The following is a 21,763-nucleotide window of genomic DNA, read 5'->3' as shown; positions in this document are numbered from 1 at the left end:
CCCGGGTTTCTGCTCCTTGGCCGGCTCTGTGCTTTATTACCTCCTGAGGTACTTACCCACTTGCCTGTTCTCAAGTTACTTCCCCAGGCCCACAGTTTGACAGTGCTTTCCTAGGGGACACAGCCAGCCTCCCTGTTGCTCCAAACCAGCTGGAGGACTTGCAAAAGCCAGAAGCAACCACTTACATGGGCCTGGCCTTGAAAATGGAATGCCTCACCTTTCTCACACCAATTAGTGAAGGATGGGATCTGTATTAAAGGGAAGAATGTTAAGCGAATCTTTCCAGAAAATGAACGGAAAAGACAAGCAAGAAGGGGTGGGCATGTTCTTCAAATGGTAGGGCTCCTTGTTCTGTTGGGAATCATCCCAGAGCTGGAAAAGATGCCAGAGCTGTGGGAGAGGGTGAGCAAGTGAGCTAATGATCAAGCATTTTGACCTGGGTTCAAGTGGATATGGCAGAATTACCTTAGACCATGTTCCAACTTCACTCTTTTCCTTAAATTTTATTTTATGCTCCTTTCCAAAACAGTTGCTTTCTAGTTTTTGTTTGTTTGCTTGTTTATTCATTTGCAAAAGGGAGTTGGCAAACCCAAAACATGGTTGGATGTCAAAGGAGTTGGTTAGAACATTTGAGTCCTATACAAACACCATAATCTAAGGTCTTGGCCCAAGCTACAAACAATTTTCAAGAAACAACAAGTACACAGTGATTAAGTTGAAGCTAACATAAAAGGATTTCCAAGGTTGAGACCCTATGGATCCCACAGGGGAGAGGAATAAGAAGCACTTCATTGAGAGTTCCCTACTCAATATAGCTCTCATTAAGTGCTCACCAATTTAAATATAATTCCACCAATAACCACTCTGTGAGGAAGGTATTGTTATTCTCCCTATTGAACAGATAAGAAGGCAAGTTTCAGAGAGGTGAAGTGACTTTCCTGAGTTCAAACCGTTACTAAATGGCAGAGCTAGGATTTGAACTCATGCCTAACACACAGTAGAGTCTCAGCTCATGCATATTGTTTATGGAATGAATAAATGAATGAACAGTCTTTTTGAGTAGAACTGTTCTGTATCTTGATTGGGTCAGTATCAATACCTGGTTGTGATATTGTACTATAGTTTTGTAAGATATTACCATTAGGAGAACTGGGTAAAGTGTTCAAGGGATCCCTCATTTTTATTCCTTACAACTGCATGTGAATCTACAATAATATCAAAATTAAAAGTTTAATTAAAATAAAAACTATGCTAAGGAAAGAAGCCAGACACAAAAGGCCACATATTATATTATTCCATTTATATGAAATGTCCAGAAAGGCAAATCTATAGAGATAGAAAGTTGTTAGAGATAGTAAAGTTGATAGAAAGTGATTGCCCAGGGGTGGGAATGGGGAGTGACTGCGCATGGGCCTGAGGAATCTTTTGGGGGCAATGCAAATGTTCTAAAACTCAACTGTGGTGATAGTTGCCCAACTCTGTAAGTTTACTAAAAATCATTAAATTCTACACTTACAATGGATGAATTGTATGGTGTGTAAACTATGCCTCAATAAAGCATTTTTGGTAAGTTTCTGTATATGTAAAATTACTGCAAAATAAAAGATTTATTTTGAAAAAATGAAGTAGTGTTAAAGAACAAAATAAAGACTTGAGACCCTCCCCACAAAAAAGGAAAGACGTAAAAAGATCAATAACTATGACTATATCTATATGCCAAAATACATAAAATTAAAGACAAATGACAAACTGGGAAAATATTTGCTACAGTTATAACAGACAGTGTGTCAGTATTCTCAATATATAAAAGCTTTTTAAATACTAGCATCCCCAAACAAAAGTGGGTAAATGACACTCTCTTCGGATTCATTTGTTTACAAGAAAGAAAAGCCACTCTAGCTATCTTGTTGTAAAGATATAACAGGTAGTCTCATAGTCATCTAAGGACCAGAAGAGTGGTGTACACAGGGAATAGTACTGGAAAGGCAGGAACAGAGACTGCCCACTCTCTCACGGACCTGTGTAGCTCTTCTTTCTGCTTGTCTGTTTCATCATCCTCTGAATCTCTTAGCTCAAATTCTCAAGACTCTGGCAAGCCATGGATTGATTTGACTTGGATCAGCTGTCCACTGTGTGTCCAAATAGCTGTCACTATTATAAAGATTAAGGCTTTAGATTATCTGAGACAGAGCAATAGACAGAACAAGCAAATTCACTGACATGTCTATGATAGACATAGACCAGCCATAGAAGTAAATACGTGTTTGGGAAAAATATGCAACCTCATCATTAGCAATCAAAGAGACAGAAATTTAAATAGCAAGAGACTTTTTTTGCCCATAAAAACATCAAAGATTAATGATAATTCATGCTGACATACTACTGGGAGTTAGGACAAATGGGTCTGGAAAACAATTTTTTTAATTAATTAATTTGTTTTTATTTTTGGCTGTGTTGGGTCTTCATTGCTGTGCGTGGACTTTCTCTAGTTCCGGCGAGCGGGGGCTACTCTTCGTTGTGGTGCGCGGGCTTCTCATTGCAGTGGCTTCTCTTGTTGCAGAGCACGGGCTCTAGGCGCGCAGGCTTCAGTAGTTGTGGCACGTGGGCTCTAGAGTGCAGGCTCAGTAGTTGTGGCGCCCGGGCTTAGGTGTTCCGTGGCATGTGGGATCTTCCTGGGCCAGGGCTCGAACCCGTGTCCCCTGCATTGGCAGGCGGATCTTAACCACTGTGCCACTAGGGAAGCCCTGGAAAACACTTTTGCAATATGTATTGAGGACCTTTAAAATGGACATAACCTTTGACATAATAATTCCACTTCTAGAACTCTATCTTAAGGGAATGAATAATCAGAGATACAGCGAGATTTATATATGTGAATATCTTTGTAGTATTTTTTATAATAAAAGAAAAACAATGAACAGTATAAGTGTCCAATATTATAGGATATTTAAGTAAATTGATAAACATACAAGGAACATACAGTCATTTAAAATCATATTTTTGAAAAGTATTTAATGAATGAAAGGTTCTTATAGTATTATGTTGAGTGAAAAAAGCAAGATATAGTATTCTATATATAGTGTGAAAGAGAGAGAAAAAATTGAGATTTGAGATGCTAGGAAGAAAGAAGCCAAAATCGTGAACTTAACAGTGGTTATATCTAAATGGTAAGATTACAAATTATTTCCGTTTTTACTTTTCATTTTCTTCATACATTTTTTGGCTTTTTAAATGTTTTCTGAATGAGAATGAACTTGAACTTTTGTAATCAGAATAAAATCATAAATGTTGCTTAAAATTCAAAGACATGGAGGAAAGACATGGAGTAAAAGTAGAGACCGCTAAATATTAAAGCATATTTAAAATTTAAGTCAGTATGGTACTGGCATGAGAAATAAAACACAGAATAAATAGGGTAGAAACAGATTCTTGTATGTGTGAGAATTTAATATAAGATATGGGAGGCTTCACCAAATAGTAAAAGAAGGATTATACCATGATTGAATTAGTTACAAATAGTAACCAAGAGTTCTGCTATGCCATATGCTAAGTGCTTTTACATTCATTTTCTCCTTTACTTATTACAACCTTTGAGATTTAGATAGTATTATCCCCATTTTAGAGATGAGTGAACTCAAGTCCCTAGAGCTTTAGGCATTTGCCCAGAGTCACATATAAAAGTAGTGTAACCTATGTTGGAACCAAGTATGTCAGATTCCAAGTCTCTATTCTGTTCTACCACATTCTATGTATATAAAGTTCCTGGCAAGGTATCTAGAATACAAGAGGCATGTAGTAAGTGTTATTCCTATGAGTAACTTATACTTTCCTGCATATATTATAATGTAATATTTAATGCTTTATATAGTATATATAATAATGTAAATACTAGTAATAGTAATATGATAAATATATCATCTTAATAACTCTTGTCTTTGTCCCCTGGCCTTCTCTGTGCCCTCAGCCAGTGCCTTTGTTCAGACCTCTTTGGCCACAGGTTGCTTCAGTTGCCTCCTAACTGGTATCCATACCTCTTGTCCCTTACCCTCTGAGCCAGTCAATATCAAACCAATCTCCTGCTGACAATCCTTAACTGTCTTCGTATATTTTCAGGGTGAAGGTCCAAATTTCTTAATATTGTTTCTGAGACCCTTCACGATCTGGCCTACTTTCTTTTTTTTCCAGTTTTATTGAAAAATAATTGACATACATCACTGTATAATTTTAAGGTCTACAGCATGATGGTTTGATTTACATACATTGTGAAATGATTACCACAATAGCTTTAGTTAACATCCATCATCTCATATAGATACAATAAAAATAAAAGAGAAAAAATTTCTCCTTATGATGAGAACTCTTAGGTTCTACTCTCTTAATAACTTTCCTATATACCGTGCATCAGTGTTAGCTATAGTCACCATGTTGTACTTTACATCCCTAGTACTTACTTATCTTTTAACTGGAAGTTTGTACCTTTTGACCACCTTCTTCTAATTCCTCCTCCCCCACCTCCCCCATCCCCTGTCTCTGATAACCACAAATATCATCTCCTTTTCAATGAGTTTGGTGGAGTTTTTTAAATTTATTATTGTATTCCACATATAAGTGAGATCGTACAATATTTTTCTGTCTCTGACTTATGTCGCTTAGCATAATGCCTTCAGGGTCTATCTATGTTGTTTTAAGTGGTAGGATTTCCTCATTTTTGTATGGCTGAATAATATTCCATGGTATATATAAACACCACAACTTCTTTAGCCATTTGTTCATTGATGGATGCCTAGGTTGTTTCCATGTCTTGGCTATATAATACCGCAGTGAACATGGGGGTGCAGGTATCTTTTCAAGTGCATGTTTTTGTTTCCTTCGGATATAGCATTACAGGAGGTAGAATTGCTGGATGATGTAGTCGTTCTAGTTTTAATTTTTTGAGGAATCTCCATACTGTTTTCCATAGTTTGGCCTACTTTCTAATCTCACCTCCTGTCACTGCAAACCTGCTTAGCTCCAGCACTATGGGCCCTGGTATATCATACTGAACTCCACACCTCCATGCCTTTACACATGCTGTTCTCTCAGTCTAGAGCATCCTTTCTCCACCATTTGTCTCACTGATTTCTATAGCCCTTTGTAACAGCTCCTATTGACTTTTTCTTCAGGATGCCTTCCTTACTCTTCCAGTAGTAGCCCTCTTCTGTGCTCCTGTAGCACCCTGTGCATTCTTCTATCTTGGTACTTAACACACTGTCCTGTCTTTGTTGACATACGTGCCTGTCTCCTCTACTACCTAGATGGTAAGTAACCAAAGGCAGAGATTCTTTTACGTTATTTCATTGGAATTATCAGACCCTAGCTTAATAAGTGTTTGTGAAATGAATAAATGAGCTTTTGTCACTTAATGATGCTTTTATCTTCTAGATATATGGTTCAGTGGCCTGGTGGCCGAATCCTGCATCGCCATGAGCTAGACACCTTCCTTGCACAGGCTGTATCTACTCAGCTTTATGAACCAGATCAGCTTCAAGAACTCAAGGTGATTTGATCGATCCTCATTTAAATTCTTTCTTTTATGAGCTCATAGCTTTATTTTAGGTCTTTTTTTCCTGGATCTGGGGAGAAGAGTAAGTTCTGCAGGTAAATGTTTGATTTACTTTAGCCAAATATTTATGTCTATTAATAAAGCCAACACTGTTCACGTAGTGATAGGTGAGAATGGGTAGAAAAAAATGGATATTGTGTAAGGCAAATAAGTTGTGGCCCATAGGCCACAGTAAGGTTTCCAACTCTTACAAAAGATGCTACAGGGGACTTATCCTGGTGTTCCCTGTTTGTCTCTGAGTAAATGTCCACCCTCCCTTTTTTATTGAAGTATAGTTGATTTACAATATTGTGTTAGTTTCAAGTGTAAGCACAGTGATTCAGTACTTTTGCAGATTATATTCCACTGTAGGTTATTATAAGATAATGGGTATAATTCCCTGTGCTACCCTCCCTTTTTAAATAATACTTATTGGGTGTTAGAGGAAAGTCTAGAAAAGCATAAGGAAGAAAGTAAATCCACCATATAACTGAAGGCAGTAGAATATAGTAGGTTGGAGGGCAGGCTCTGAAGCCAGGCTGGCTTGACTTTGAATCTTAGCTTCATTACCTTCTAGCTATGTGTCCTTGGGCAGGTTGCTTAACCCCTGTAGCTTCAGTTTCCTTACTTGTAGGGTTATGAAGATATTAAATAAAATAATCCATGCAAAACACTTAGAACAGTGTCTAGCACATTTTAAGTACACAGTACTCAATAAATATTAGGTACTAATGCAGGACATTCCTCTTCTGACTTCAGTAGCCATGGTCCTTTCAGGCCCTAGTATAAACTAGAAGATAAAGTCTAGTAAGTCTTACAAAATCTTGATTTCAGTAGGGTCAACTAAGGAAAAGATGAAAACAGTCTTAGACAGACAGTGTGGGTTCCTTTTTACAGTAAATGTGATACTGCTTGGTGCTAAAGCAGGTACTGACAACTCCACACCACACCTAGGAGGGGGCCTGCAAGTACTTCCCCTTTTCCTGGTAAAGCCATCTAACAGGCCAACTTGAGATAACCACTGTGAACATTTTGATGGTTTTTTCCAGACTTTTGTCAGGTATTTCTACATAGTTGAAATATTATTTATGTAATTATATACTGTATTTTTAAACTTAATATAGCACATATTTTCTATGTCTTAAAAATTTCTGCTAAATATTTTATCATATGGATGTATCATTTAATTATTCTAATGTTGGCCATTTGGTTTCCAGTTTTCACCTATTATATGTAATTATTAACATCTTTTTTAAAAATTTTTTTTGGCTGCATTGGGTCTTCGTTGCTGCGCACGGGCTTTCTCTAGGTGCAGCGAGCGGGGGCTACTCTTCGTTTCGGTGCGCGTGCTTCTCATTGCGGTGCACGTGTTCCTCACTGCAGTGGCTTCTCTCGTTGCAGAGCTTGGGCTCTAGGCACGCAGGCTTCGGGAGTTGTGGCACATGGGCTCAGTAGTTGTGGCTCGCGGGCTCTAGAGTGCAGGCTCAGTAGTTGTGGCGCATGGGCTTAGTTGCTCTGTGGCATGTGGGAGCCTCCTGGACTCGGGTTTGAACCCGTGTCCCCTGCATTGGCAGGCGGATTCTTAACCACTGTGCCACCAGGGAAGTCCTGTAATTAATATCTTTATGCATAGAGCTTTATTCACATCTCTACTTCCTTAGAATAGATTCCTAAAAGTAGAATTTCTGAGTCAACAAATGTGAACATTTTTAAGGTTCTTGATATATATTGCTTAATTGTAATATACATTACTCATTAGTTTTATTTGAGTGTGCCCATTTATTTCACCATATCCTCATCAGCATTGGGTGTTCTTTTGGTCTTTAGTTTTGTTTTAATTTTTTTCTAATTTGACAGGCAGAAAAAATGGTTTCTCAAGTGGGTGTCTTTTTAAGGTTTTAAAGCTGATTTTTTTTTTTGTAATGAGTATCATCCAAACCATCTCAGGGAAACAAATGGATGGAGGCTGCTTATGCACTCAGATGTCTGTATTGAAAGGCAACATGTTCTAATTTAACTGGAATAATCAGCAAAACAGGAATAAGCAAATGTAACCAATAACAGTAATTTCTTTTTTTTTTAACACCTTTATTGGAGTATAATTTCTTTACAATGGTGTGTTAGTTTCTGCTTTATAACAAAGTGAATCAGTTATGCATATACATATGTTCCCATATCTCTTCCCTCTTGCATCTCCCTCCCTCCCACCCTCCCTATCCCACCCCTCTAGGTGGTCACAAAGCACCGAGCCGATCTCCCTGTGCTATGTGGCTGCTTCCCACTAGCTATCTATTTTACGTTTGGTAGTGTATATATGTCCATGCCACTCTCTCACTTTTTTTTTTTTTAACATCTTTATTGGGGTATAATTGCTTTACAATGGTGTGTTAGTTTCTGCTTTATAACAAAGTGAATCAGTCATACATAAACATATGTTCCCATATGTCTTCCCTGTTGCATCTCCCTCCCTCCCACCCTCCCTATCCCACCCCTCCAGGCTGTCACAAAGCACCGAGCCAATATCCCTGTGCCATGTGGCTGCTTCCCACTAGCTATCTATTTTACGTTTGGTAGTGTATATATGTCCATGCCACTCTCTCACTTTGTCACAGCTTACCCTTCCCCCTCCCCATATCCTCAAGTCCATTCTCTAGTAGGTCTGCGTCTTTATTCCCGTCTTGCCCCTAGGTTCTTCATGACCATTTTTTTTTCTTAGATTCCATATATATGTGTTAGCATACGGTATTTGTCTTTCTCTTTCTGACTTACTTCACTCTGTATGACACACTCTAGGTCCATACACCTCACTACAAATAACTCAATTTCGTTCCTTTTTATGGCTGAGTAATATTCCATTGTATATATGTGCCACATCTTCTTTATCCATTCATCTGTTGGTGGACACTTAGGTTGTTTCCATGTCCTGGTTATTGTAAATAAAAATATGGAATGCTTCACGAATTTGGGTGTCATCCTTGTGCAGGGGCCATGCTAATCTTCTCTGTATCGTTCCAATTTTAGTATATGTGCTGCCGAAGCAAGCACTAACAGTAATTTCTTAATGGTAGTTTTTCCTCTGTGGTGGTTTCAGATTGAGAAACTGGATGCTCGAGGGATCCAGCTAGCTGCCCTCTTCATGAGTGGGGTCGACACAGCTCTGTTTGCTAATGATGCCTGTGGCCAGCCAGTCCCTTGGGAACACTGCTGCCCCTGGATTTACTTCGATGGCAAGCTGTTCCAGAGCAAGCTAATTAAAGCAGGCCGGGAGCGAGTATCCCTGGTTGAGCTCTGTGATGGCCAGGTACCACATGTTGGGCAGCTGCTAAGACTGTCTCTGATCTTCTGTGGGGATGAATGACAGAAAGCGGAAAATGAGCCGAGACATTGGGGAAGGAGGTAGCAGAAGTGGGAGAATGTGTCTGACCGTAACCTAACCTGGTCAAGGATGATCCTAAAGGCCCAGAGTCTGATATGTACATGTTACAAAATCATGTTGGGAAGCGTTTTTTTTTTAAATGAGCTTCAAGTTTTCATATTCCTTTTTTTGCTCCAAGTTATTTCTTCCCCATGGAATACTCAGATATATGCCTTTCCCCCAATTCTTAGAATTTCATTTCCCTTATTTATAAAAACTGTAAGTCACTTTTGAAAGTGATGATATTTTTTATAAAGGAACTATTTTGGAAATAGAAGAGGGTAGTAAAGTAGATGGCAGAGTAATAGCAGGGGATATTTTTTGCAGTAAAACCTTCGAAAAGATGAGAGAAGTCAAGGGAAAGGAGCCCTTACTTACTTCTTTGTCCATTTGTGGGGTATAAGCTGAGAGACTAGAGCAGGGGGTCAGCAAACTATTAAAAATTTTTTTAATTTGAATTTTTATTCCAATAAAGCTTTTTGGAACATAGCCACATTCATTCATTTACATATTGTCCATGACTGCTTTCACACTACAGTGGCAGAGTCACGTAGTTGTGACAGAAAAAGTACGGCCTACAAAACCTATCTGGCCCTTTTCAGAACAAGTTTCCTGACCTCCGGACTAGAGGCATGGACTTATCCTGGACAGAGGTCATGGTCTCTGATCCTGGGTATGGGGGAGAAGGTTAAAAGCGTTTGTATATGTCAAGTTTTTTTCTCTCTTTTACCTTATTCTGTTACCTCCCCCTTAAAAAAATAACCTAGCCTATTGCTGGCTGTGTAATAGACAATTAGTAAATACTTCTTGTTATATTTGTCTTCCTTGACCTAGTCAAGGTGCCTCACAAGCCCTCAGTCAGAACTAGTATGATGGTAGTTTGGTGTCATGCAGAGTGGGGGCTTTGGTGCTAGACAGGCTTCCCTGAGTATGTCACCTTGAGCCATTTAATTCCAGGCCTCAATTCTTTTAGTGGGAATAGATTGTGAGACTGTACCTAGACTGCCCAATACTGTGCCTGAAACATAGGAGAAGTTCAAGAAATGGCAGCTGTTATTATTATTCCGTCCCTCATTTGAAGGCTGACCTGGCAACCAAAGTGGAGAAGATGAGACAGAGCATCCTTGAAGGAGTCAACATGAACTATCCACCGCCTTCTGCTCTACTTCCATCACCTACTTTTGTGCCTCCCATGGTGCCCTCGCTCTACCCAGTTTCGCTTTACCCTCGAGCCATGGGCCCAATGCCACCTCCCCCTCAAGGAAGGAGCCGGGGGTTTGCAGGTCAGTACCTAAGAATGAGGTGTTTGTCAAACTCAGTCTATTTCATAGTAACCCATCCAGTAATTATTGCCAGTTACAGAATCAGCAGTTTCACATATATCTTTACCTTCTGTGCTATGGTGTGGTTTGAAGAGGAGCTTACTGAGATGGAGGGGTGTAGCCTGTGGAGGAGAGCCCACTGTCTTCCCAGACCACTCTCCATAGAGGTGATTGATCCCTAAGGATTTGACTCTCACCAAACCACTCATGAAGTAACTGATGCAGAAACCAAGAGTCACTTTATTACTTTTTTTTGTCAATTTATTACTTTTGAGAAGTGTAATTCATGTGAACTGGGTCTTCATGGTTGCTGGTTAGCTCACTCTCTCCCCATAGGCAGATGTGCACAGGAGCTTGCAGGAAGAGCAATGGTAGGTAAGTAAATGACCAGCGTCAGCAAACAGCCATAGCTTGATGTACCCATTTCCACTCTGAGGGTAGATCTAACACATTTCCAGAAGCATGGAGAGAAATAAGTCATAGTCTGTACCCACCAGGGGATTGCAGTTTAGTGAAGAAAACAAATACATACACACTCACATGGATCCACACACACATGTATATGCACACACGTATGTATACATTATGGTGATATCTGAGCTGTGGCTTAATGAAGAACAGACGTTCTTGCTTAGGTAGGTCAGATACTGACCCTGATAATTCAAACAACTTGTCCCCTGGCAAAACAGGGTATTTTAATGGGGACATTTTAACATGAAATACCAAGTTTCTGTGATCGGTTGAGAGTGCTATGGTTGAACTGTTTGTTGTGTATTGCTCGTCACTTTAAAAATAATAAAGCTGGAAGTTGAAATTTGTCTTAAATTTAGGGTCACAAAATTCAGCATGGATGTTTAGCTCAAGGCTGTGCTTAGAGGAGCAGTGTGAGTGTCTGCTCTGTTCAATCAAGTAATGATTAAGTCTCACAAACCAGGGAGCCAGCCATTCATTCCATCCTTTGAAGGTGTCTTTATAGATGCCTGCTCTCATTCTTTGCATGTTGACTTTACTGTGTCTCAGAAGACAGCCTTAATTAAGGCCAAGTTCTTGGGAGGTCCTCACCATTGCCCCAGCTCTCACTGATGCCTAGTCTCCAGTTACTAGTGGTTCATGAGGAGCCTTCTGACTCCTTAAAGGCCACAGTAGGATCCCCAAATACAAGTCTTTCTTGCCCTCTTAGGATTAGCTAGTCACCTAGTTCCTTAGACTCCCACTTTTATATAAATGAAGGGCTCTTTGCTAACAACCTGCTAAGTGAGTGAAGAGTTATTAATATTTGGGTTTTTTTCCACAAACTAAAATTAAAGGTTTACTAGAATTCTGTATTCTATGAAGGCTTCCTTTTGTGGCAAATTACAGAGCTGTACTGTGCTTGTGAGCTCACACACAGAGTTGGAGATTCCTGTTTTAAGGAGCTCTGCTATCTTGTCTTGAATTGGTTCTGGTTTTCAACTGTTGCTATTCTTACTTTTTAATCATAAATTACTGTTACTTTGGTTTCATTATTTTTTGTTTTGTTTGATTGTTTGGCTAATCCTCCAGTGTGTAGTGACATGTATTTGAATCAAAAGTGGTTTTGGCCTATAATTTTCCAATAGCTAGATCTTAAGACCTCATTCTCTCTCCACAAATATTGAATGCCTACTGTGTGCAGGCTCTGTAGTTGGAAAATGAATCAGGCGCACCCCACTTGCTAAAGTGGATATGTACGGATCTTCAACACCCTCTTCCAAAATTTGCTTCCACCATGACCCTTTGTTGTTATCACAGTCTTTTTATCATAGAGAAATGGAAATACACAGAGTAGGTGGGCTGTAGATTTTTTGTTCCACCTCTTATCCTACCGTGCACTTACCATTCTTCCTCTCTTCCCAGGTCTCCATCCAATCCCACCCCAAGGAGGAAAACTAGAGATTGCCGGGATGGTTGTGGGCCAGTGGGCTGGCAGCAGATCCTCCAGGGGTCATGGCTCCTTTGGCATGCAAGTGGTTTCTGTCGGTGGGCCGGGAAAGGGGTATGTATTTGAATAGGTTGGTATAAGCTAGTGTCAATCAAGGTGCTCTTGGGAAAATGCCCAGCTATTCAACCCTTCTATTAAGGTAAGAGGCATTAACTAACTTTGCGTTTTTAAAGCCAGTTTTCAGTTGAGTTCAGCAAACATATAAAAATGCCCTGCCTTGATGAAAAAGTTTTTGCCCTAGAGGAGGACTTGGGACACAGGACAATTCGGTATGACATAAAAATGACAGAGATAGAGGTTTACAGTGGTAACACAGAGGAGAGGCATCTAACTTAAGAGGGTCAAACTTCCTAGAGGAGGTGAGTAGTTAACTAAGTGAAAATGGAGGTACAGGCTTTATGTGTTCCTCATGATCACTTTTCCCCCCACTTTCTAAAGGCATGGAAAAGAGCAGACTGGTAGAGGATCCAAAGGACATAAAAAAGGAAATAAACAAGTAAGTACCTTTTTGAGATGATCTAGCTTCTGTTTGATACCTCTTGTCGTTTGTTTTGTTTGTTTGTTTGTTTGTTTTTGTTTTTTTTTATTGCAAGAGATCAGGCATGGAAACCTGGGAGCTTTCATAGCTTCTCCCAGCATTTGATTTCATCCGCCTGCTCTCTAGCAGTCTAATAAGGGTTAACCTGCCCAGGCTCTTCCCACAGGGCTGCAGTGTCATCCTTTTCCCTGAGTGAGGCCACAAGATAGAAACCAGGTACTGTGTCCTAAAGACCTACACTTAGCATAGTATGCACTACATGCAGCCATAAAGGGACCAAAGTGAAGTTAACAGTGGGACTCCACCAGCATGCCTGAACTTCTGAGGGGCTACCAGAGATGCTTAGAAAATTGGACTTTTGCCTTTGCTGATGATGGGAGGGGAGGAGACATCGCCATTCTGCTTACTCTTAATGGTTCAGAATGATCTTAAACTCACTGGTCTTCGATAGGCATCCCCCCTTCCCCCTGTAGTGATCCAAAATCTTGTAATGGCCTCAGACTGCTGGGCTCCTCATAGTATAGTAGCTACCATTTCTTGAGTGCTTACTTTCTTCCAAGCCATCTACTAGACATTTTATATGTGGTTTCTAATCCTCACAAGGGTCACTGATTAGACCATATTGCAAGGCAATTTTATTGTCAGCCCTCAATCCCAGCTCAGCTCTCATGTATACAACCAGCCCTCATTGCATCCATGTTAACTCCCATTGTCTAATGTTTTCTCAAGGAATACAAATTTGCTTTAATGTTATTTTGAGCCCCAAATGGAACTACAATGGTAAGTCCCCCACACAAAGCATGTTGTAATGTACTCCAAAGCCAGAAAGCAGTGACTTTGGATTTTTCCAAAGCTTTTCAGCTTTTTCCAGAAGCTGCTCAGTAAGCAAAAAGGGATTGCACCAGGCAGGAAAACTAGTCACTCAGATAGTCTCCCATAAGGTAGTGCAGCCTTGATGAATTCACCATGATTCAGGGACTGATCAGTAGGCATACAGTCTGAAAAACCTGATATTTTTGGTACAATAATAGTGGATCCATCTGTAAGTGTTGACTCACATTAACCAAGATCACAGAAATAGCTGTGTGGATATGGCTAAAGGAGTGGGGGAAGGGAAGAGAAGGGAGGGGGTGAAAGATAAAGTACTGATTTACAGTGAGAAGAAATAATTATTGTAATATATTGTACACTTTTTTCCAGTCACTCATAAATACATGTATTTATTATTCCCATTTTAAACAGGAAAAAACTGAGGTTCAGAGGGATGAAGCACCTTGCCCAAAATTACCCATCAAGTTAGTATTAGAGTTGACATTCCAGCGTGAGCTGACTGATTCCAAAGCCCTGTGCTGTGCTAATTCTGAAACGGGATAACAACTCTAATTGTTAGAGATAAGACTCAGACCTAGGCCTGGCTGACTCTTGTATGCATGCTCTTAACCATGTCTACCGGAGCTTTCTCTCTCTAAGAGCAAGCTGAAAGGGAGGCCATGGTATCAGAAGTTTGCCTGGGGGCATGGAATCAGAACAGTAACATTAGCTGGCATTGAGTTCTTACAATGTGCCAGGCACAACATGTTCTACAACATGTTCTAAGTGCTTTACATGGAGTATGTCATTGAACCCTTATAGGAACCTATGAAATAGATACTATCATTCTCTCTATTTTACAGATGGGGAAACTGAGGGAAAACAAGGGATGGTAGATGATCTTAAGTTTCTCTTAGCTAAGATTTCTGGGGGTACTGTTATCTACTCTAGAAGTAGCCCAGGGAAGGCCAGGGAAAGCCTCACGTTGACTTTGTTTTTAGCTAAGACATCTTCCCTAGACAGAGCTGCTGCTGATTGCCTTGCTGACTCTCCTTTTTCTGTTCAGTTGCCCTTTCTCCAAAATCTGAGATAATTAATTGTTGCAGCTTATTAAATCTTCTTACATTACAGTTCTGTCTTCTTGAGATTATTCCTAGGTCAGTGGAGTTTTGTGTGTTCTCAAGTTCTTCAGTCACTTACTTGTTACATTTTTATTTCTTTGTTGACTGCCTCACATGGCTAATTCCATCCATTACTAGTTTCATCTTATTTCCAGGTTCTTGAGAAACACTTCACAGTTAACGCACATGTTGTGTAGGTTTTGGAGCCAAATGATGTAGCTTTGAATCTGGCTCTGCCACTTACCAGTTCTGTGACTTTGGGCAAATTACTTAACCTCTCTGTGCTCTAAATTCCTCATCTGTAAAAATGGAAGAATTGGTACCTACCTCATAGAGTTATTTTGAGTATTAAATGAGATGATATATGTAGTGTTTAACACAGAACCTGGAACATGGGAAGTGCTCAATAAATATTAATAGTTATTATTTATAATTGACCACAAATTCAACAGGTATTAGACTTCCATTATGTGTTGTGTCTTAGTGGAAAGAACAATGTCTTTGGAGTCAAACAGACTTGGATGCAAGTCTAGGCATGCCAGTGACCTTGAGCAAGTTATTTTACTTTTTCAAGCCTCATTTGTCTTTCTTATCTGTGAAACCAACATCAGAGTACCTGGCATGCCCAACCACTGTTATTATTCCTAATAATATTCATTGAGAGCCAGTACTGCACTTTCAAGGTAATACAGTTCATGGTGTTAGCATTTCAAGAGCAGTTACATTTCTGAAATTAAAAGAAAACCAGATGATTGTTTTTACTTATGAAAAATTCTATGGAATATTGCACATAGATCTTATCATTTGTTTTCTTTTCCTTTCATTTACATGTCCAATTGTCAGTATTGGACAGCGTTGCGTGGAAGTTAAGAGAGTAAACTTTAGAGGCTGACCAACCTGGAGTGCAATCCTGGCCCCACCAGTTTCTACCTGTGTCTCCTTGAGCAAGTTACTTTAATCTTTCTGAGCCTCAGCTTCCTCATCTGTAAATGGGGCATCATAATATCTACCATTTAGGGTCCCTTTTGGCATTTGAAAAAAATATATTGTAAAGCTTTGTAAACAGTAGCTGTGTCATTATTGTGTTGTCATTGCCATTGGATTTGAGTCAGATCCATTTGTTGTCACCCTAAGTTGTCCAGACAGTGTCAGAGTGTACTAGGTGTTAACAAGCTTTGGGCTTTCTGGTGTTTTTGAAGAAATGAAGCAGTTTCTGCAGGCTAGCTTATAAACGTGCTTGGGAAGGATCAGCCAGTTTGGGATTACCATTTCTACTGAATATCTCTGTTTTTGACAGAGCACTTCAGATGGAGTTTCTAAATCCCTGGAGCCTCATCAAGGTCGGTCTCGCTCACAGGTAAATGGAAACAATGGCACATTGATCAAGGAAGAGAAGAATGATCATCTTGCAGCTCCATCACAGTGTGCCTTAACCAGAGACAGCAGTGTGTGTAATAATGGTAACCGCTACTTCCCCGTGAAGAATGGTGAGAAGAGCCACTTACGAGAGCAAAAGCTGGGAACTGTGGCACAACAGAAAGAGGAATAACAAGCAGAAGATGGCTTCAGCAGATCAGGAAGAGGGGAAAACCTATACTTTTCTGATTTTAGGCCCAAGTTAGAGGAGGACATAAAATGCTTACCCTAGTTTCATCCAGAATTTGGATGGGGTGTTCTATTATATCCATCTTTTCCCCTTCCCTGTCTTTTTCTGGGCTTCTAGACTCAGTGGTCTGCTTCTAGGGAAGCTCTGATCAAATTTGAATGGCAACAAGCATAGTTCCTGTTCTCAAATTGAATATATAGTGCCAATATTCTCTTTACGTCCCCTGGAAGCCTATTAAGGCAGTGACTATCGGATGTCATCACATAAGGCCCTATAGAGAAGTTCCAGCTTTGGTTTTCTGAGTATATGGCTTCCTAACTTGCTTTTTTCTTTATGAAATAGTAGGGCCTTCATATATAATCAGTATCCACATCTTCTAACTCTTTCTCCCCATTCACCTCTGCCAGGAGTTTATACTACCACCTCTAGCTCTGACCTGACAATCAGATAGGTAGACGTTTTCAGGGAAGTGAGGTAGTATTGGTTATTTTATTTTTTTAATTTTTTAAAAAATTTTATACACTTAAAATAACTACCAATGGCCTTTGTACTGGGGGATTCAAGTGAATCAGAAAAGTACTGGGCAGATTTTTCCTGCCTCTGAACTAATGAATTGTTTGTAAAATAGAAGATGTGGTGCAGTTCACCCACTCCCTGCTGCCCACACCCTGAAAGGGTGGAATCAATATAATGAAATTGAGTACGAAAGGGAACTCAAAAGATTGTGTATGCTTGTGTGTGTGTGTGTGTGTGTGTGTGTGTGTATGGGTGTTTGGATAGATATATATATATGAATGCATGTATCTATATGCATACACATACCCTTTATATAAAGAGACAAATCTATTTATCTATACATATTTTATATATATATAAATATATGTGTATGTGTGTATGTATATATAAATATAAATATATATATTTTGTATATATATATTTATATACATGCACACACATACATACATGATGATGTCCCAGAAGATTACTGAATTTCCCAGAAATGCTTCCACTGCTATGGAGTGGTAGGTTTCAAAAGACCACATTTTAAAATCCTTACTAAGTCATAGCCCATCACAATTATGAGAAGATGGGCTTCTCTAAAGCAGACAAAAAGTACTTTCCAGAGATTGCCTGTTCAGAACAACAAACAGTTGGGTTGTCACAAGCCTAATCTTGAACAGAGTCCTCACATCCCGTATGGTAAAAACAGGAGGTTGGAATAGGATTGGGAAGAGTTGGGCATTTCCTTATGAAGGAGCAGCCTGGTTGGGAGAGAGAAAGGGGATGGGAGGTAATTACCGGGGCTTGCAGCCAGTTTGGAGGAAATCTCATCTGAAACTCTGGGATCAAACTGGCCTCAGGCTAGAATTTATTGTCATTAATCCCTGAAGGAGAGAGGACTAACATTGGAAAGATGGGGTAGGGAAGTGTGAGGAAATCGGTAATTTGATTTTACATACCTAGATTGTTTCGTTTGTTCATTGACATTTTGACTACTGGATCTTTTCATTTGCTTTGCAAGGAAGACTTCAGAGGACTCTGGCCCGGGCCTATAGGGGTATTCTGTAAAAGGTTCCCAGCCCCCAAGTGAGGCCAGAATCTGTCCAGGACAAAGAGGCTGTTCCCCCTTTCTGGAGATACTCTTGAGACAACCTTGCACTTCCAGTTTCCCTCCTCAACAGTATGAGAGATGGGAACATGGCTTGCAACAGATTAGCATTGTGTCTTCGTTCAGGAGTTGAGGCTTCCAGCCTCATACACTTCCTTTTGGGCTTTGTGATATTCTTGCCCAAGAAGTACCATTTCTACAGGAATACAACTGACTAGACTTCTAGCAGGGTTCTCTCTCTTTTTGAAAAACCCCATGTACCTTAACCCAGAGTAGGTCCTTGGTGATTTTTTTCCAGACGACCAGAAGGCTGTTTGCTCACTACCCACTTAACAATGAGTGTATCGTCATGAGAGACTGAAGACAGTCTCAGACTGTTTTATCCTAGTCTGGCCCAATTTAAGAGAACCCACAACTTGCAGGGGGAGGGAGGTCTAGAATAGAATGCCTTTCCCCCTGCCCAGACACTTCTTACATAAACCAAAGCAGGATGACAAGAATGCATACCCAGCCAGATATAACCAAGAACAAAGTGTACAAAAACCTCCTCTATGGAATTGGCTCCCCTAATTTGGTTCCCGCTCTTCTCCTAACCTGCCCAAACTTTCACAACATCTTGAAGGTTAGGACTTCTGTATCCAGCAAGAGAAGGATTTAGTAGCGAACCTAGATGGCTTGGAAATTTCTTTCTGGAGCCACAGAGGGAGGAGTCCTTTGGAGCTCTAAAAGTAACCAGAATCACTGAGCTGTGTTAAATTAAATAGCTAACTAGCTCCGATTTCTAATAGGAAGTACTTGGAGTTATATGGAAAGGCATTTTCTTCAGTTGCTGTTTCTGTGAATCTTGAATCTATTTGACACAATCAAGTGACAGTATTGTTAACTCTCACAGCATTAAGAAGATTTATTATTTTGTAGGCATTCACTGTGAGAAGTAAAATTGCTGCTTTGACAGGGATGATTCCAGTTTGCCAAACGGCTTGCTTTTCTCCCTTCCACACACCTCTACTTTCTCCTAGCCTGGCCCAGGATGAAACAAGTGTCTCACTTCCAACTTTGATTTTTATTTGGATTCAGGATTTTGGGTTTGTAAGGTTACAAGAAAGAACCATAAAGGGCCATGTTTTAATTTATCTGCCAAAACATACAATTTAGAAGCCAGAAAGACTAAGGTTTATTACTGGAAGATTAACTTTTTCTAATTGCAAGATTAACTTTTTCTAATTTCTTTCGAATTAGGGAACATGAGTCTGCTTTTTGCTGTGAGTACCACTTGAAGAGACTGTCATCCTTCACTTGAGGTTCAATTTCTGACTATGATGTGGCCTTTCTTGAACAAATTCATGCATCATATGGGAACCCCCAGAAATGACCCCTTTACCTTTTAGGGCCACAAGCAAAAGCACCCTGGATGTATATAGCCACTGATCCCCAAGGACTTTCAGTTCTTGATTTCTGCTGGTGTGTATTGGGGTCAGCCTATAACTCCCACCCTTATTCAGTGGCCAGTCTAGTCTGGACCAGGCCTGATAAACTTCTGCTCACTTGTATCATTTTCATTCTGAGCCAGTAGGACTTTGGGTAGACTTTATAGCCCAAGAAATGGCACTTGCTTTGGCTAGTGATATTTGATTTTTGTCTCCATCTTGATTTCCTGGCATCGTTGGCCAAGTCACATTAACTTGTTTTTAATCACTGAGAAAAACAGCCAGGTAAGGCATTAGGGAGGGTGGTTAAGGAGGGGGGTGGGGGGAGGAATGCTTATGTAGGGTAGAAAGAATGTGGAAGTAACTGTTTGGTTATAGTGATCCAGTCCGCTGGAACCTTAGAAGGCTCCTGTGGGCCTGTCTGTGCTACCCTTTCAGCCTCTAAGACTCCCCCACCCCACTTTGAAATGACAGTACAAGTAGACCACAGTTTAAAGTAGTTAGTATAATTCTACTAAGGTTTAATCATTATACTTGTTTACTTCCTGATGCATATTTCCTAAATATGCTTGGGGTTTTGGGTGGGGGTAAGTTTTCACTGTTCCACTGTGTGTCACCCAATATTTTTCTCCCTCTTGTGACTTTGGCATCTTCTTTTATTTGACTTTCCTTTTTCTTTTCCCTTGGCTTATTGCAGTAGTCTGCTGCTGCAGGTATTCCCCTATTCCCCTGTTACTGCTAATTATCTTCAGTATTATCAGAGGTTATTTTGATGTTCTAAGAAAATAACTTCATATATTTTTTTTTACAAAATCATCTTTTCCAAGGTAAAAGCAAAATTTAAAAAATCCTATGCTAGGGTGCCCACTGCAGCTTTTGACATTGCCCTTGTACTTTTATAGATGCTCTTTTTGTCTGTGTTGGTAGTAACTAATGACTAGTGAATTTTCATGTAAATGCAACAAATTAAATATTTCAGATTTTATTAATCTCTCATAACCCTGCAAAATCTGATGACTTCATTTTAGTTACTTCCCAGAAGACACTTCCCCATCTACCTTTTATTTTATTCTATTCTGTTCTATTTTTAGAATAACATACTAGGTAAAGAAACTAACTCAAGGAGTCATTGATTTTTAGTGCTCCCTGATAAATGATGTTATTGACAAAAGTAAAATCTTTCATTGTTTTTTCCTGTGGTAGTATCTCTTCTCCTGTGCTCTTGACAGTGTGTTTAGTGGATGGATAATATGTATTTCTCTTCCAAATTCCCTGCCTTTTTGGCCCACCTCACCACAAAAGCTCCATAGTTTATTAATGTAAGTTTGAATGGATGTTTCTTAGGAGAAACTGCAGGAATTAAGGAAAGTGTTTCAGAAAGGAATGAAAATGTCTCAGGAGTTGTTCTGTGATGGAAATTGGTCTGTTGTTCTGTTAATGCTGATGGAAAGAAACTTACAGTGCTTAATAAAAGTCTATTCTTTTAGTAAAAAAAAATGTGAAATAATTTTGGGTGTGCGAAGTTTAATTTCTTCTCCCATTTCTGGACTCCTTTCGGCAAATGGGGAATATACTTGTCTCAATTCAGAAGTGTTGCACAGAGATTTAGGAGCCTATTTGTAGTTGAATATCAGGGCAAGAGAACCAGTACAAGAAAAGGAAGGGCATATTTAGCTTCCTGCTGAACTTCTTTATTTGGATGTTCTAAAGGCACTTTTCGACATTTCCCAAACTGAACCCATCTTCTCCTCTGAAGCCTGCTCCTCTCCATGAGTGACACTACCTTCTACTCAGTTGTCTACACCACAAACCAACCTGGGAGTTATCCTAGATGCATGTCTTTCTTTCCATCATTTCTCAAATCCAATTTGTGACAAGATCTGTTGGTAACACTCAACCATCTTTCTCTTTCTCACATCTATCTCTTTTCTCTCCCCACTTGCTGTGGCTTAGTTCAGGCCTCCTCATGTCTCACCTAAATTGTTGCAGTTGCTCCTCTGTCTTACTCCTAACCAGCAACTGTGAGCAAATTTTGTGTCTACGTGTATGTACCTTTTCCCAGTGAAAGGGACCATACCTTTGTTAGTTACTTAAAGAAGTCTATGACCTAAGAGACGTTAAGAACCACTGCTTTAATCCACCATGCTTATCAGCTTCCAGAGGAATCTGTCCTTCTAACATGCTGCATGCCCATTTCCATGGTCCCTTCATAATCTGGCTCCTGACCACTTCTCCAGCCTCATTTCCTGCCACCCCAACTCATTCCAGCAACACTAAATCACATCCTACACACATTAAGCTATTAATATCCATTTCTTCTCATTTGCTTGTACCATTGCCTAGAATACCTCTCTCCCCTGTCTCTGGTGCAGTC

General features: G+C 39.8%; 1 protein-coding gene across 1 annotated transcript in view; it reads left to right on the top strand.

Annotated features, from left to right (window-relative positions):
* Window positions 1-17,186, top strand: part of FAM120C (family with sequence similarity 120 member C) — a 135,545-nt gene extending 118,359 nt beyond the window's left edge. Inside the window, exons 11-16 of the mRNA XM_082864605.1 lie at window positions 5,422-5,536; window positions 8,673-8,882; window positions 10,078-10,279; window positions 12,194-12,332; window positions 12,717-12,774; window positions 16,045-17,186. Coding sequence (XP_082720731.1) covers window positions 5,422-5,536; window positions 8,673-8,882; window positions 10,078-10,279; window positions 12,194-12,332; window positions 12,717-12,774; window positions 16,045-16,296 — 976 coding nt within the window. The 3' untranslated portion in view covers window positions 16,297-17,186. The remainder of the gene's footprint in view (window positions 1-5,421; window positions 5,537-8,672; window positions 8,883-10,077; window positions 10,280-12,193; window positions 12,333-12,716; window positions 12,775-16,044) is intronic.
* The last annotated feature ends 4,577 nt before the right edge of the window (window positions 17,187-21,763 follow it).

Source organism: Leucopleurus acutus (assembly GCF_964270905.1).
Source record: "Leucopleurus acutus genome assembly, chromosome: X".
Lineage (NCBI taxonomy): Eukaryota > Metazoa > Chordata > Mammalia > Artiodactyla > Delphinidae > Leucopleurus > Leucopleurus acutus.
Note: the sequence above shows the minus strand (reverse complement) of the source record. Positions and strands in the feature narration are given on the sequence as shown.